General features: G+C 29.4%; 2 protein-coding genes and 2 long non-coding RNA genes across 4 annotated transcripts in view; 3 read left to right on the top strand and 1 right to left on the bottom strand.

Annotated features, from left to right (window-relative positions):
* The first annotated feature begins 5,860 nt into the window (after positions 1-5,860).
* Positions 5,861-11,263, top strand: LOC105133825 (esterase/lipase/thioesterase family protein). Its single transcript, XM_011037946.1, has 13 exons — positions 5,861-6,037; positions 6,152-6,236; positions 6,314-6,384; positions 6,571-6,685; positions 6,824-6,903; positions 7,283-7,367; positions 7,454-7,534; positions 8,824-8,918; positions 9,098-9,148; positions 9,579-9,659; positions 10,588-10,660; positions 10,762-10,839; positions 10,918-11,263. The coding sequence occupies exons 1-13, from the start codon at positions 5,907-5,909 to the stop codon at positions 10,963-10,965; spliced, it is 1,074 nt and encodes a 357-aa protein (XP_011036248.1). The 5' UTR covers positions 5,861-5,906; the 3' UTR covers positions 10,966-11,263.
* A 1,150-nt stretch (positions 11,264-12,413) lies between these two features.
* LOC105133824 (uncharacterized) overlaps positions 12,414-15,311 on the top strand; it is a 5,142-nt gene continuing 2,244 nt past the window's right edge. The window contains exon 1 of the mRNA XM_011037945.1: positions 12,414-12,902. Coding sequence (XP_011036247.1) covers positions 12,674-12,902 — 229 coding nt within the window. The 5' untranslated portion in view covers positions 12,414-12,673. The remainder of the gene's footprint in view (positions 12,903-15,311) is intronic.
* Positions 12,918-13,086, bottom strand: LOC105133822 (uncharacterized). The gene is made up of 2 exons (XR_843871.1): positions 13,002-13,086; positions 12,918-12,962 (listed from the first exon to the last, which is right to left on the bottom strand). It is a non-coding gene; the product is annotated as an uncharacterized LOC105133822 (long non-coding RNA).
* LOC105133823 (uncharacterized) lies at positions 13,300-14,041 on the top strand. Its single transcript, XR_843872.1, has 2 exons — positions 13,300-13,353; positions 13,391-14,041. It is a non-coding gene; the product is annotated as an uncharacterized LOC105133823 (long non-coding RNA).

Below are 15,311 nucleotides of genomic sequence, written 5' to 3'. Positions count from 1 at the left end.
TAGTGTGTGTGTGTGTTTTGTTTTTGAGAACTAGAAATCAACAAAATCGTTTAAATTGTTTCTTTTTTTTTTATCTCTTTCAAACTTTAAAGAAAATTTTTAATTTGTTATTTTTTTAAATTCTATTTTGTTATTATTTATTTTATTTAAAATAATTTATAAAATAAAAATTATTTTTCAATTTCATTCCTTTTTAATTTTTAATCTTTCAAATTTGATTGTCATTTTTTATTGTTATTTGTTTTATTTGATATAATTTTTAAAAATAATTTTTTTAATGATTTCATCCTTTTTAAGTTTTTTTTCCAGTTAAATTTTATCCTTATTTTTTTATTGTTATTTTTTTACTTTGGTAATTTTTAAAAATTAATTTTTTTTATTTTATCATTTAACATTAAATTGATTGTGGATTGATCTTCTTTATTAAATTTAAGTCTAAAATTTCACGGGTTATGGGTATTTAAGATTAATCTAGATTTAAAAAATTTAATTGGATTTGATTTGTTTTTTTACCTTTTCAAAAACTCACAAACTCACAGTTTTTTTTTAGTTTCATTATTACCTTTTCAAAAACTCACAGTTTTTTTTTAGTTTCATTATTTAATATTTATTTAATTGGAGATTGTGCTGTATTAGTTTTATTTATTTGCTTTCTATATATTTTTTTATAAATTTTAAAAATAACTCGGGTTATCTCGGTTCTTTTTATGTGTTGTTCTTTGTTGAATTTACTTTGAAAAAAAATTAATTTATTTTTTAAAAATTTTATCATTCAATATTAAATTAGTTATAAAAATTTTTAGTGTCGTCTTTCAAGGTTGAAGTTTTTCGGTATTAAACTTCATGATTTTCTTTAGTTTTCTTTCTAATCATTTATTTTGATCTCATTACTTTGACCATATGTTGAACAGTTTAACCCTTAGTTGGCTCAAATTTTGTTAAGATTATTTTTTAATTTAATATTTGTCATATTTCATCCTTTTATTTACCTTTAAGTCACATATTTATGTATTTATATATATTTTAATAATAACAATAATATGAAAATTAGACTAATAACATGTTTGATTGATAATAAGTTTTAAACAGGTATATATATTAACATTGTATTAACAAACATGAAAGATTTCATGAGAAAGTCTAAGAAGGAATACACATACTTTATTGTGCATATATTTAAAAAAATCGATGAAAAGATGGATAGTTTTAAGAATTTACTTGCATCAAAACTAATAAATCTGAAATTATACATAATCTCATTATCATTTAGCTTTACCAAATAAATTAGTTGATTTTTTATTCATTTGTGATAAATACCCAAAAATTATATAAGAATCAGTCGATTAATTGACTTGATCAATTTAAATTAATTAATTGTTTCAGCTATTAATGAGATTGTAACAGTTATAAACAACTAGTTTTTATTAAAAATTTATTTATATAACTTGTCTAATTATAAAATTTTAAAAAAAATTCAAATTTTTATGATATAAAAATTATTCTAAATGCAAAAATATTATAAATTCATCAAGAAATTATACTCAGATTGAATGCAAATAAACAATAAATTAAATGAAAACGAGAGCCATGATGAACCCGAAAATGCATAAAGAATACATCCATCAACTGGGAAGCTCAAATCTTGTAAAGCTTATAAAATTCATTTGTTAGAAGTTACTGGGTTATAGTTTAAAAAAATAAATTTTAAAAAATATTTTAAAAAATATATATTAAAAAAAATACATATTTGATTAAAATTATTATAAGATATACTTTTTGTATATAAAACAAACAAAAACAATGTTATTTTTTTAAAAAAATAGTTATAATTTTAAAAATACATGTTTTGTTAACACTGTTATGAAATATATTTTTATATATAAAATAAATAAATAATATATTTTTATAAATAAAAAACATGCTTTCCAATTCTTACAAAACTCAAACTCAAAACATAATTTCACGTGAGATCAAGTAAAAAAAAAAACAGAGAAATAATTCAACTAATAAAATAAAAAAATTAATGATTGAGTGGGGAAAAAAAAAACAAAAAACAAAAGCTATCACTGTATGAGTTACGAACGAAGTATAGCCATGCGGTAATCATAATTATACTCATCTGACTTGAAAGCAATGTCCACCGATGCATATTATTGTTTGTACCTCCGATGCATATTATTGTTTGTACCTCATGGAAGTCGCCATCAGGCTCGTGTGAGTTTTTACATAGTTTTTCTTGTCATATTTAATATTATTTTTTATATTAAAAAAATAATTAATTTATCACCACCGACAACTTTCAGTGGTTGAAAGTGATCCTTGCGACCGAACATAAACAAACATAAAAAAAAAAAATATTTCCTTTAATCAAAAAAACTATCTTAATGAACAATGGTAATTATCTGTTGAGGTTGCTGTAAAAAAATAAAAAGAAAAATAAAAAAGAAAAGAATCAATGTCTAATTCCTTCGTTCATGGAAGTCCTCGACAGGTGGTTCAGTTGTCCCGTCGTCATGTCGGAAACGCTTAACAATTCCTTAAGATTGAGATCCCACGCTGGTGGCCCTTAACTTCGTAGACAAGGGACTTCACCGGCCAAAGAAGAAAGTTGAGCATCAACATCGTAGTGTTAGCGTGTTGGAATGTAGGGATTATTGTTTTTTAAATTGTTTTTTTATTTTAAAATATATTAAATTAATATTTTTTTTATTTTTAAAAAATCATTTTTTACATTAATATATCAAAATAATTTAAAAATATAAAAAACATATTATTTTAAAATAAAAAAATTATTTTTTTAAAAAAATACTATCAAAATACAATCTCATTTACATCCTAAATCTTTGATATAAACAAATATGGAGAGCGATGTGTTTCTTTTGAGGTCAAGTTCCCTATATATAAAAGTTTGTGTGTACATTATTTTTGTAAATATTTTTTATTTTTAGAACTTGAATTCCTTTTAGGAGTTTTGGAAATATTGATGATTTCTCCTACAATATCGTTTAAATTATCTTAGTTTTTTTTGTGATAGAACTGCACGTATGACAAATGATACTCTGATTTGATAATGATTTTTTTTTTCTTTCTATCTCTTAAAAACTTCAAAGCAAACTTTTAATTTGTTATTTTTTTAAATTTATTTTTTTTATTATTTATTTTATTTAAAATAATTTATAAAATTAAAATTGTATTTCAATTTCATTCCCTTTTAATTTTTAATCTTTGAAATTTGATTGTCATTTTTTATTGTTATTTATTTTATTTGATATAATTTTTAAAATTAATTTTTTTAATAATTTCATCCTCCTTAAGTTTTTTTAGTCAAATTTGATCATTATTTTTTATTATTTTTTTTACTTTGATAATTTTTTTTAAATTGATTTTTTTATTTTATTATTAAATTGGTTATGGGTTGAACTTCTTTATTAAATTCGAGTTTAGAATTTTACGGGTTATGAATATTTAAGATTAATTCAGATTTAAGAGGTTTGCTCAGATTTACTTTGTTTTTTTTAAAAAAACTCATAATTTTTTTAGTTTTATTATTCAGCATTTATTTAATTGAAGATTGTGTTATATTAGTTTTATTTATTTGCTCTCTATAGATTTTTTTACAAATTTGAAAAATAACTCAGGTTATCTCGATTTTTTTTATATGTTGTTCTTTGTTGAATTTACTTTGAAAAAAAATTTAATTAAATTTTTTTAAAAAAATTATCCTTCAATATTAGATTAGTTATATTTTTTTTTTTGGTGTCATCCTTTAAGATTGAAGTTTTTTGGTATTGAACTTCATGATTTTTTTCAATTTTTTTTCTAATTGTTTATTTTGATCCTATTACTTTAAATGTAGATTTAACAGTTTAACTAGATTAACTCAAATATTTTTTAAAATTATTTTTTAATTTAATATTTGTCATGTTTCGTCCTTCTATTGACCTTCAAGTCACATATGTATATATTTATATATATTTTGATGATAACAATAATACGAGAATTGGACTAATACCATGTTTGTTTGATAATAAGTTTTAAACAAGTTTATACTAACATCATATTAACAAGCATGAAAGATTTCATGAAGAAGTCTAAAAAGGATTATACATACTTCACTATGCATATATTTAAAATGATTGACAAAAAAACATAGACAATTATAAGAATTCATTTAGATTAAAACCAATAAATCTAGAATTATGTATGAATTCATCGACTATTTAGCTTCACCAAATAAATAGGTTGACTTCTTGTTCATCTGTCATGAATACCTAAAAATTATGCAAGAATCAGTTAATTAATTAACTTGATCAATTTGAATTAGTCAATAAGATTGTAATAGTTATAAACAATTAATTTTTTATCCTAAAAAAACATTTATATAGCTTGTTTGACTGTAAAATTTGTAAGAGAACCCAAACTTATACGATACAAGAGCTATTCTAAGTGAAAAAATATTACAAATTCATCAATTTTTGAACTATTCTAAGTGCAAAAATATTACAAATTCATCAATTTTTGATTATACTCAAATTAATGCCATTAAAATATTTATATTTTAGCGTAAAAATATTTAATCTTATTTTTATTATATTTAAATACCATCAAATTTTTTAAATGCTATTTTATAAAATATAAAGATATTGAACTTATAAAATTATATTATAAAAGAATTGATTGTGATAATAATAAAATCATTTTTGTAAAAGAGCTAAAATAAAAAGGCTTTCGGCCGCATTACCTAAAGCAGCCAAAAGGGCCTACCCAGCTGAAACCGTGTTTATCTAGCAAAGCCTGGGAGGATATTCAAAACTCTCTTCCACCCGATCCAAACTCCAAGCTCGCCTGCGTTTCAGGCCTAGACTCTCCTGTCTTCAGAATATTTTATTTTTTGGATAAATTTTATTTTGCCCCCATGAGATTTATAAGATGTCTAATCTCACCCTCAAATTTTAGCTTGAATCATTTTCATTGCAGTTTCATTTTGCCCCTTGTCTATTTTCTGTCCATATTAACAACGGAAAATACCATAAATTTTAAATCTTCTTCAATGTTCATGAATTATCTCAACACAAACAAATTTTTTTTTGAAAATTAAATTTAAAAAAACAATAATAATAAACAACAATCATTAAGAGAAGAAAAACCTTTCATTAATGCCATTTATGAGTCATTCCTGATTATTCAACAATTTTTTTTTTTATCAACACCATCTACTATCATCTAATAATATATTTATCTATGTTTCAAAATATATTTTAAGTTTACAAGCATTGCTTTTTTATGTTTTTTAAATTTTAATTATATATTTCACCACACTATTATCACTGTATAAATAAATAAACTATAATAAATTTTAATTATATATTTCACCGTACCATTATCACCATGTAAATAAATAAGCCATAATATAATCATATTAATATATTATTTTTTATATAAAAAATATCTTAATTCAGCTTGCTTGCCTCAAATTATATTTTTACATCTAAAAGTTTTGTAAAACATGACTTACAACATGTAGTTTATGACTATTAGTATTAGTGAAATTAACGATTACGCTTGAATAATTTTTTTTAAAATAAGTTATAATATTACTGCTAATCAATTTTTTAAAAAGATTTATAAGTAAAAACAAGAAAATTCAAAATTACAATTATAACTCGAGAATATATCTTTCTTTTTTATCATTTATTTTTATTTCAATTGATGATGGAAACAGAAATGGACAAAAGACTATGATAAATGTTGAGGGAGCTAATTGATAGAAAATAAGAGTTTTGAATAAAATTGATACACCACATAAACATTAGGGGGCAAATAAAGATTTACCCTTTCTTTTTTATTCAAAACCGGTTGCTTATGATCACAGTTTCAGCAAAACAGAGGTGAAAAAAAGGAGAGAAATGGAATCTTCAAATCTCACTTCACTACCTGAAGAAACCCTAGACATAGAAGACGAACAGCAGCAGCAAGAAAATCAAATGAATCGACCAGTCTCTGCCTTTTCTTCCGTCCCGACTCGCCCTCCTACAAAGTCAGTTCCGGATTCCATTTCCGTGATCAAGCCTTGTGAATTAATGTTGATTTATCCAAAGAGAAGTCGATTGTCATCAATTAATTAACTAATTTGATTTAAATATTCTTGTAGGAGTTCTTTAAAAAAGTATGTTCCTTTAGAGTGGACAGAATTCTTTGACAAGGAGGAAGATGTCTGCATTCCGGGCTCCGATGATGTTAGCTTTGTCTTTGATGACAACATTTTTTTTTAAAATTGTGTTTTGAAATTTTCTAATGTTGTTTATGAATATAGGTATTTCATGTATACATGGCAGGGACAGAGGGCCCGGTTGTTTTTTGTTTACACGGAGGCGGTTATTCTGGGTATGTTTTATTTATTTATTTGTTTTTCTGCTAATTGTTCTGTAATACCGGCAGCATGAGTTTCGGTTTTTGCATGAAAATGTTTGTTTAAAAGTGCTTGGATCGTTGAATTATAGATTTCATTTGTTAAAAATAAGTTAGAATTTGGGGTCCTGGTGAATATAGATTGTGTGATTTCTTTGGTAGGCTTTCATTTGCACTCTCAACAAGTAAAATTAAGGAGAAAGCTCGGGTGGTTGCGATGGACTTGAGAGGACATGGAAAGACATCGACCGAAAATGAGCTTGATCTATCTGTCGAGGTATTGGTGATTTTATTGTTTTTCAATCCATGGGAAAGTGATTGTTTCAATAGTCATGTATGCTAGTTGTTGGGTTTTATGACATTATAACACAGCAGGTTGATATCTATACGTGTGTTTTTGAATTTGAATTTGCAGACTATGTGTAATGATGTGTTAGCTGTATTGAAGGCAATGTATGGAGATTCTCCTCCTGCAATTGTGCTTGTTGGCCACAGGTTGTGCTCTTTCGGCAAGTTAGTAGCTTGTAATAATTCATTTTGTGTAGTTAGTTATTATGGTACTGCATAACTGGTAATGAAAAACATAAAAAAGTGTTACCATCTCCACAATCACTAACCAACAGTCGATCCTGTCTTTGTTGCCTGGCCCCAACTTCTACAGTCGAAGCTGTAGTGATTTTTAACTTTGACAGATTCCTTAGATGAGCCAATTCTCTGATAATTGCTGATGATACAATCTTCGTATCTTGTTGTTCCTGATTCATTAATAAGAGGCAAAGGAAACACCATAACACTCGTTTCAAATTTTTCTTTTGACTCTTTTCCCTCTATCTTTGCTATTGTTTGTTGTTGAGCTCATTTTACTGTCAAACAGCATGGGTGGTTCAGTTGCTGTGCATGTTGCTGCAAAAAAAGCATTACCTAGCTTGGCTGGACTGGTTGTTGTTGATGTCGTGGAGGTTTGCTTTTTCTGTAGTAGCCTGGTCAGAATTTTTTTTTTAATGTTCTTTTGTAACTTTATTTGAATAATGTCATGAAATTTCAGGGAACAGCTATGGCTTCATTGGCTCACATGCAGAAACTTTTATCAAGTAGGATGCAGCATTTTTCTAGCATGGAAAAAGCGGTATGTGAAATTCCTAGGTGATCCCAATCCTTCCCATCTGTTAGTTCTCTGCACATCCTGATTCTTTGAAGATGGTCTTTGAAAATTTTTTTAGCTAAAGGACTTTAGCTTATAAAGAGATGGAAGGATCAGAAAAAGTGGCAAATTTCATCTGCTTCTATTAAAAGTATCTTCACTTGGGGATGTTTACTCCATAATTCCTCTTATTAGATGATGAAATTTGTTATTTTGGCATAGTAGTGGTTGATCCTTGTCTGATGTTCATGTCTATATTCTAGTTTCAAATTTACTAGTATCAGTGGCCAAGCGAAAACAAAAGCTATGGTTTTATAGATGATATGATGTTGATGACAGACAAGAAGATTGAAGATATTCGTTGTGTTATTAGGATTAAGCCTTTTAGATACGTGTTTACTTTGCTAGTTAAATGTTTCAAGTTCTGTCAAGCACTAGAAGAAATCGTGTTTTTCCTGTTGCAATACATGCCTCATGGGACTTCAAGAGAAGAGACAAAGAAAGGGAGATAAAATGAGAAGATTCAGCAAGACAGACTAAGACTTTGTGCATGAACTTCAAATATAGTTTTTAATATAGATATAAGTTGAAATATCTTGTTTACAGGCTAGAGCTAGACCAGAAACAACTGGGGGCCTGCTCATGAACTTCTCTTTACCAGAAACAACTGGGGACCGGCTCATGGACTGCTCTTTTTAACACCCAATCCAAAATTCTTTTTCTAGAATTCTCAAAGTATCTAAACATAAGAATTCTATTAGTGCTAGTGTCCAAAGGACTCATACATGGATGTAAATACTGAGTTCATGCTTGGTCTTGCAATCTTCTTGCGGGTCCTTCTAGTCAGTGGCTCATAATTATGGTGCCTTATTCAAGTGATGCAATTTTGTGTGGGTTTGCGTTTCCTCTTTAGCTTTAATATAACTGGAGCATTTCTCAATCAACATAACGATTTGTCTTTGTGCTTTAAAGACAATAGACGATCATATTGTGTGTTTTGGGAGAAGGGCTTGTGGCTTTCTCTGGAATTTTGGTGGGGAGTCTCCTATTTTTACAAGCAACTATCATGGGTACAATGTTTTAATCCTGTTTGTGGTGTTCTGCACTATGGACTTTCAGGGAATTATATTCAATGGCAGTGAAAATTCTTTTGTTTTGGTTTTACAGAGGATGGTGTCCTTAAAATCCATTCTACTCTTTTGATTGTTTCTCATGCTATGCCTTTTGGTGGTCCTTTGAAGTCCTAATTAACTGGAAAAGATTACTATGTACAGATAGAATGGAGTGTCAGGGGAGGTTCATTAAGAAACATCGATTCTGCTCGTGTATCTGTGCCAACCACATTGAAGTACAATGATTCAAAGAAATGGTGAGTACTTCCACTACTGTAAGTAAATAGAAAGGTCATGTAATCTTTGAGAATTTCAATGATTTTTTATTGTATTTTTAGATCTTGTAAACTATATATTAGCAGCTGCTTTTTTTAATGTCAAATTTGCTTGTACTATTTTCTCAACTGACCAGCACATTGATGATTTTGTTCTGCAGTTATGTTTATAGAACCCGTCTGGAGGAAACAGAACAATATTGGAGAGGATGGTATGAGTTAATTTGTAATTGAAATCCACATAAATAAACGTGTTGTGATGTGAATTGTACAAAAGTTGGAACACCTGTAAATGAAACCAAAGTCTTCACTGTGTACTTCTTAGATATAGGTTTGAATGTCTTTTGCATGGATGCAATGTTTCCTCATGTGAATTCTTTATCCTAAAGAAAACCTTTTCTGAGTTGATAATACATTACTTGCTCCTAAGATTGACTCTTCATAGATACTGGGACTTGTACACGCACACACAAACACACCAAGATCTGATGTTTAGTATCTTTTATTTATTTTCCTTTCATCTTGTCCAGATTTGGTGATAATGTAGTTCCCACAAAAGCACAGCACAGCTAATAAAGGATATGGCTTGAAGTACATCTGCTTCAAATATAAAATTGATTGGTTGCTTTACATATCTTTCAGGTATGAAGGCCTTTCAGATAAATTTCTATCATGTCCCGTTCCCAAGCTCTTGCTTTTAGCAGGAACAGACAGACTGGACAGGTTTAACTCAAAGCCTGCTTCAAATTCTCTATAACTGGGATCCAATAATGTTGCTAAACATGATGGAATTTTTACATTTTATTGATCTATTAATTTCACTACCTTTTGTTGTGCCATCTTTCTGTTTCTTTTTTTGGGATTAATGGAGCATCCACACCCTCACTTTTAAACTAACTCCCGTCCTTAGAACTAACACATTCCGTGATGCCACTGTTAATTCATTTCAAAAACCCTTTTCTGCTCATAATTTCATATTTGAAATTAATAATGAAATTTGGTTAGTGTATGGAATGCCTATTATATAATGCAGCTCTCTACTGTCAATCGACTTCCACATGTGAAGCATTGAAAAGGTGATATGAATTACAAATGGTCCTAGCGGATATTTAGTATATTGGGAATGTTAGTGGAAAACTTAGATAATATTTTTAAATTACATCACTTGTTTGGTGACTTCTCTTTAGTTAACAGATGATGACAGTTGTAGGGATGATTCATTGGGAAAATAGTTCATCTTGCTTTTGGCAACCATAAATTCAATGGACGTGAACTGTATGAAACATGAAGTTATAATAAAGAGAGGTGCTTCAATAGGAAAAGCTGAGAAGTAATTGAGGCTCTATTTTAATGGTTTTAACCCTATATTTGCTTGTTAAGTTTTCTTTAGCAGAAAAGGGATGAACGAGTGGTGATGGAAGAAGACGGTTTTCTTTAATTGCCATGAACGTTAATCCTACTCAAACAGCAGTACAAATTCATTCATCCATCTCGTTTCCTAGAATCCTAATTGTTCTAGAGATTGGTTAGGATTACATTATCCATCGTTGCAAAAGCATGCAAGTTTCTTGTTGCATTAATTTGTTGAGAATTTTTAAAGTACTGATGAGCATTTCTCGTATCTCGTTTTGCTTTCTTGCTTGTGCATCAGATCTCTTACAATTGGGCAAATGCAAGGGAAGTTCCAAATGGTTGTTGTCAGACATACTGGGCATGCTATACAGGTCCACATTGGCTATCATAAGTTCACACTGCATTTTTCTGCATTCCTTCCATTCTCTTCGTTTTGCAATTATTACAATTGATGCATCCAAAATTCTTGCAGGAAGACGTACCTGATGAATTTGCGACCCTGATAATTAATTTTATATCCCGTAACCGTATAGGGCCTCACGGGATCGTGGTATGTTTCAATTTCTTCCGTCATTATATAATCCGAACTCCCCGGCATAGGCTTTAAACACGTAATAATTTTTTGCAGATTCCCGGACTCCGTCGACCAGTACAACCAGTACAACCGCAACAATGAATCAATTGCTGGATTAATCAAGAATTTAAAAGCTCCATATACTGGCGATGGACCAATGAAGTTTACAGGCAACGATTCCCTTTGAGATAAATATGCTGATATGCGTCATGCATGGATGTAATCTTGTCTCTTCTGAGTGTAAGAAAATCACATTTTAATTTTCTGCTTAAACCCTTATAGAGCCATCGTGTTGGTCTGCTCTTACGTTAGAGAAAAGATTTCGTTTAGTGCTTTTATAACATATTTTTGTAACTTTTTTTTATTTTATTTTAAGATTGCTCTATTTTATTTCCTCCTATCCATTGATTTTCAATCCATCCCTGGATGAACCTAGTGACTTCTCGATGTTGTTATTAGATTGTTTTAAATTAAAAAGGTGGGAGTTGACTTGGTTTGTTAATTTATTAATGAAACAGGTAAATTTATAATTAGGTAATTTGGTTGATTAGTTAAAACTTAATTTAATATGGATATTTTTAAATTAAAAAAAAATAATATTATTTTGAATTAACTTATGTGCAGACCATGCATCATCTAGTTATAAATCAAGACAAGTGATTAGAGATGTTAATGGATGGCTGAATTTTTTGATATTTATATTTTATTTATTATTTATCAAATAAAATATTTAGATGTTTATAAATTATTTTTTGGGTTTTGTTTATCTAATAAATGTTTATCATCTAATATTATTTATTAATTAATAAAAAATAAAAATAAAAATTAAAAATAAAATATATATATTCAAATTATATATATGAATATTAAATATTAAATATTATTTATAGGTGCTTATATTAATATTAAAATATTCTATTTTTATATATTACAACGAGTCTAAAAAATTCTTCCCGATGTGAGGTCAAATTAATATATATTATTTTTGGATTAAATTGCCATTCCCACAGGTGATCTTGACATTGCATCAGGTTTACCAGCATTGATGAAATTATTTTTTCTTGGTAGATTTTCATATTTGAATTTAGATTTCTTTTTTAAATTACACCCTTTGAGCCAGCAGCATAGCCCCAGTAGAGCAAGAAAACCCGTCTGACGTGGACAGTTAAAAGCGTGGAGTGTCTAGCTTACCCGCCAGCGCCTCGGATCTCCACACAACTAGAGCTGGCTAGAAAGGCATATTCTCCTACACTGAAGTATCCGAGCTGCTCTGCTGTCGTTCAGTTCTGTTTTGATTTATTCGAATACTTTTTACAGATCACTCCTCAATCTTTTAATCTGGTCCAAACCAGTCTAGAGCTTTCACAAATATATCTTAAACGTTGTCGTAGTGGCTTCGTGAGAAATTGATGATTCTTATTGGAAATGGTCTGCTCATATCTCCTTTTCTTTTTATTTATTTGTTGTAAATGGGAAAGGATTTAATTTATTTTTGTTTATATCATAGGAGTGAAATGCATGAAAAAAATAATCAAGGACCAAAGTAGAAATCTGGAGAAAATAGGGTGGTAGATATGTAAGAGTTCAGATTGATATGGAATTAATTTAGAAGTCACTACAATCATTTGTATTTTATTATTATTTTCTTCCTACTCTATCCGTTAGGCACCCATCTTCTTCTCTTACTCGTCATCATCGTTTTAAAGTAGAGAGCTGCTCAATTTTCCCGAGAAAATAAAAACACACTCTTGCACGCTCATTTCGTTTTCCGGGAGAATCCGATTGTGATTGCTGCACCCTTTGTGATAGAATGATGGATCTGTGGGCAGTTCATGTGAAGAACACAACTGGAAGCCCTCTTTGTTTGAGAAATCATTCAATTCGAGAGAAATCATTCAGTTTTGGGAAAGTCAGGTTTTTGGACGTTAGGGTTTTGAAGCGTGAAGTTTCTTCTTTTGGGTATCATTCTTTGAGCGTCAAAGCTATGGCTAAGAAGAATGGCAATGATAACTCCAATTCCTCTTCTCCTTCTCCTTCTGGTGCGTTTTTTTTTCTAATTCATAATATTGAACTATTATTTTGGTTGCAATATTGTATACCTTTTGATGATATTATGTGATTATATATTTCATGTATACCTTTTGATGATATTCTGTGATTATATATTTGTACTGAACAAAGAAGGGACTGAAATTGAATTGATTAAAAGAAATAGACTGTTATTCATGTAAAAAAAGTTTTGATGTTTGTTTTACATGCAATTAAGGAATTTGAAGGCATTGGATCGAGTGAATAGTAGGGGAAGTGATCCATTTGGATTTGGTTGACTTTCTTAGAAAGTGAATGCGAGTATTAAAAAAGAAGAAAAAATAAATTAGTGAAGGATTATGGAGTTGTAACCGGAGATCTTTATCTATAAGTAAAATGTTATCATGGAAAACCAATTCCGGCTGTGTTTTTTTTTTTTTTATATATATTTTATATCAAAGGGTGACTTCAAGTTTCTGTTGATTTGGATGATATGAAGGGTGATTTCAAGTTTCTGTTGATTTGGATGATATGGACACCTTGACTGGTTCTATAAATATTTTTGTGAAGTTTGGTGAAGGGGATAAGAAAAGTTTTTGTGTGATGACTTTTACAAGGTACTTCAAGTCATCATGTAAAAGAGTCATGCAAGACTCAGAGGGATATTGAAAAGTTAGAAAAGTAGTTGGGCTGTTTCTCTTTAAGTTTTCTACTATTATATAAATTATGTTTCTGAAATTTAAACTTATTGTCAGTTTTTCATAACAAACTCTCATAGCAGACTTTCCTACAGTCAGATGAACTAACATTTTGTGATTTTCAATATATTTGTCATATGTCCCATCGAGAATGTAGGAGAGTCTATTAGGAGGGCTTGTTAGGAAAATAACATTTTTTCAAACTAAATCTCAGGATCAAAATAGATGAGAGCAGTGACATGGATCATTTTTCTCCATCAATTGTATTTGGGACCAATTCATTGTGAGCTACAGTGGTTCTAAATTATTTTTTACCACTTCAATCAATGCTTTTCGTTTTTTGGTCTACCACAACCTATATCCACAATATTACTTGCATATTACCGGAATATCAATGATTTGGATAGTCCAAAACATATCAAATCATTAGATCCTATTCCCTTATATATATATGTGCATTAAATTAGGGTATATATTTACTATTATTTCCATTCTTTTCTGCCGCATATGAATTCTTATTATTTTTTGACCTTGGGGTAAAAAAGAGAGACTAATTTGGTTCAATCATATGTTTGCTTTGGTACTGTGCAAGAAAGTCTCCATATGCACTTTCTACTTCAATTTTGTCATTTTCATTGAATATGAATTAGTGGGGTGGAAACACAAGGAAGGACTACATAAGAAATTAGCAGGACAGCAGCATGGTGGAGGCTGTCGTAAACAGCATCATTAGGATGCATTATAGAGGCAGCTATGAGGATATGTTAGTAACCTTTATGTGATACGTTGGTGGAATCACCTGTTCTTGTTACTGGAATCAGGTTTTAATCAGGTTTTCCTTCTACAAGAGGTAAAAGCTTTGGTATCAATTGCAGGATAAAGTTCAAGGTTTATGGCCATTATGGGTGCTGTATTGTAAACAGTATCGTTGGGGTTTTTCTTCTGTATATTAGGCTAATTGATGAGATTTGATGACTGGGGTTTTTAAGGAAAACTGAAGAGGGCTTCATGAAGTAACAAATTTATCTGAAACTTGATTGCTTGCAAAATAAACTGAGTGACACACTTGTCAGACAATCCAAAATAAAGCTAGAAGTTTCTGAAACTTATGTAAAATTGATCTCTTTTATATTTAAAAGTGATTGCAAACATCTGCATCTAGAGTTTTGAATTGTTCTTAGCGTTTTGCAAGGATTTGGTTCCTTATTGAAAACTAAGAATTTAACTCCTAAACTAACTTATAACTATTCTGAGTTTATGAATGAAAAGAGCATTGGAACTTTAAGATATTGATACGTGGATTTAATATTTCACTGAACAAAATTTAGTCCATACCCAATAAAATTTAAAGTTGACTCATAAAATAATAGCCAGTTTTAATGAAGCTAAATCTAATTTACCTCAACTGAAAATCAGATCAAGGTTGCTAATTCAACAATACCATGAAGGTGTGCATTGGCCTTACATTGACTTTAGGGTTTAGAATGTTCTGTTTGCTCATCTATGAGCTCCTTGAGTTGCAGTTCTCATGCTTTTCAGTTCTGAAAACCAAATAGAATTGTTGTTGCTCATTTGTGGTCAAAGAATCTAGGTTTTACCAAGTCAATGGTGTCTCTACCCTGTTGCAAGCTTGCTCATCACCACTAAGGGATGGTTGCTTGATTTTTTTTGCCAGCTTTCTCAACAGATTGCCTTTTGTTGCCAGCCTCCCTCCCCCTCCCC

This window comes from Populus euphratica, unplaced genomic scaffold (genome assembly GCF_000495115.2).
Source record: "Populus euphratica unplaced genomic scaffold, PopEup_1.0 scaffold54.1, whole genome shotgun sequence".
Taxonomy (NCBI): Eukaryota; Viridiplantae; Streptophyta; class Magnoliopsida; order Malpighiales; family Salicaceae; genus Populus; species Populus euphratica.
This window is presented reverse-complemented; position numbering and strand designations above follow the sequence as displayed.

Bases quoted from the DNA above. Each gene is read 5' to 3' on its own strand.
- LOC105133825 (XM_011037946.1), top strand. From the start codon at position 5,907: ATGGAATCTTCAAATCTCACTTCACTACCTGAAGAAACCCTAGACATA. The intron at 6,038-6,151 runs GTCAGTTCCGGA...ATATTCTTGTAG, and splicing joins CCGACTCGCCCTCCTACAAA to GAGTTCTTTAAAAAAGTATG. The intron at 10,661-10,761 runs GTCCACATTGGC...AAATTCTTGCAG, and splicing joins ATACTGGGCATGCTATACAG to GAAGACGTACCTGATGAATT.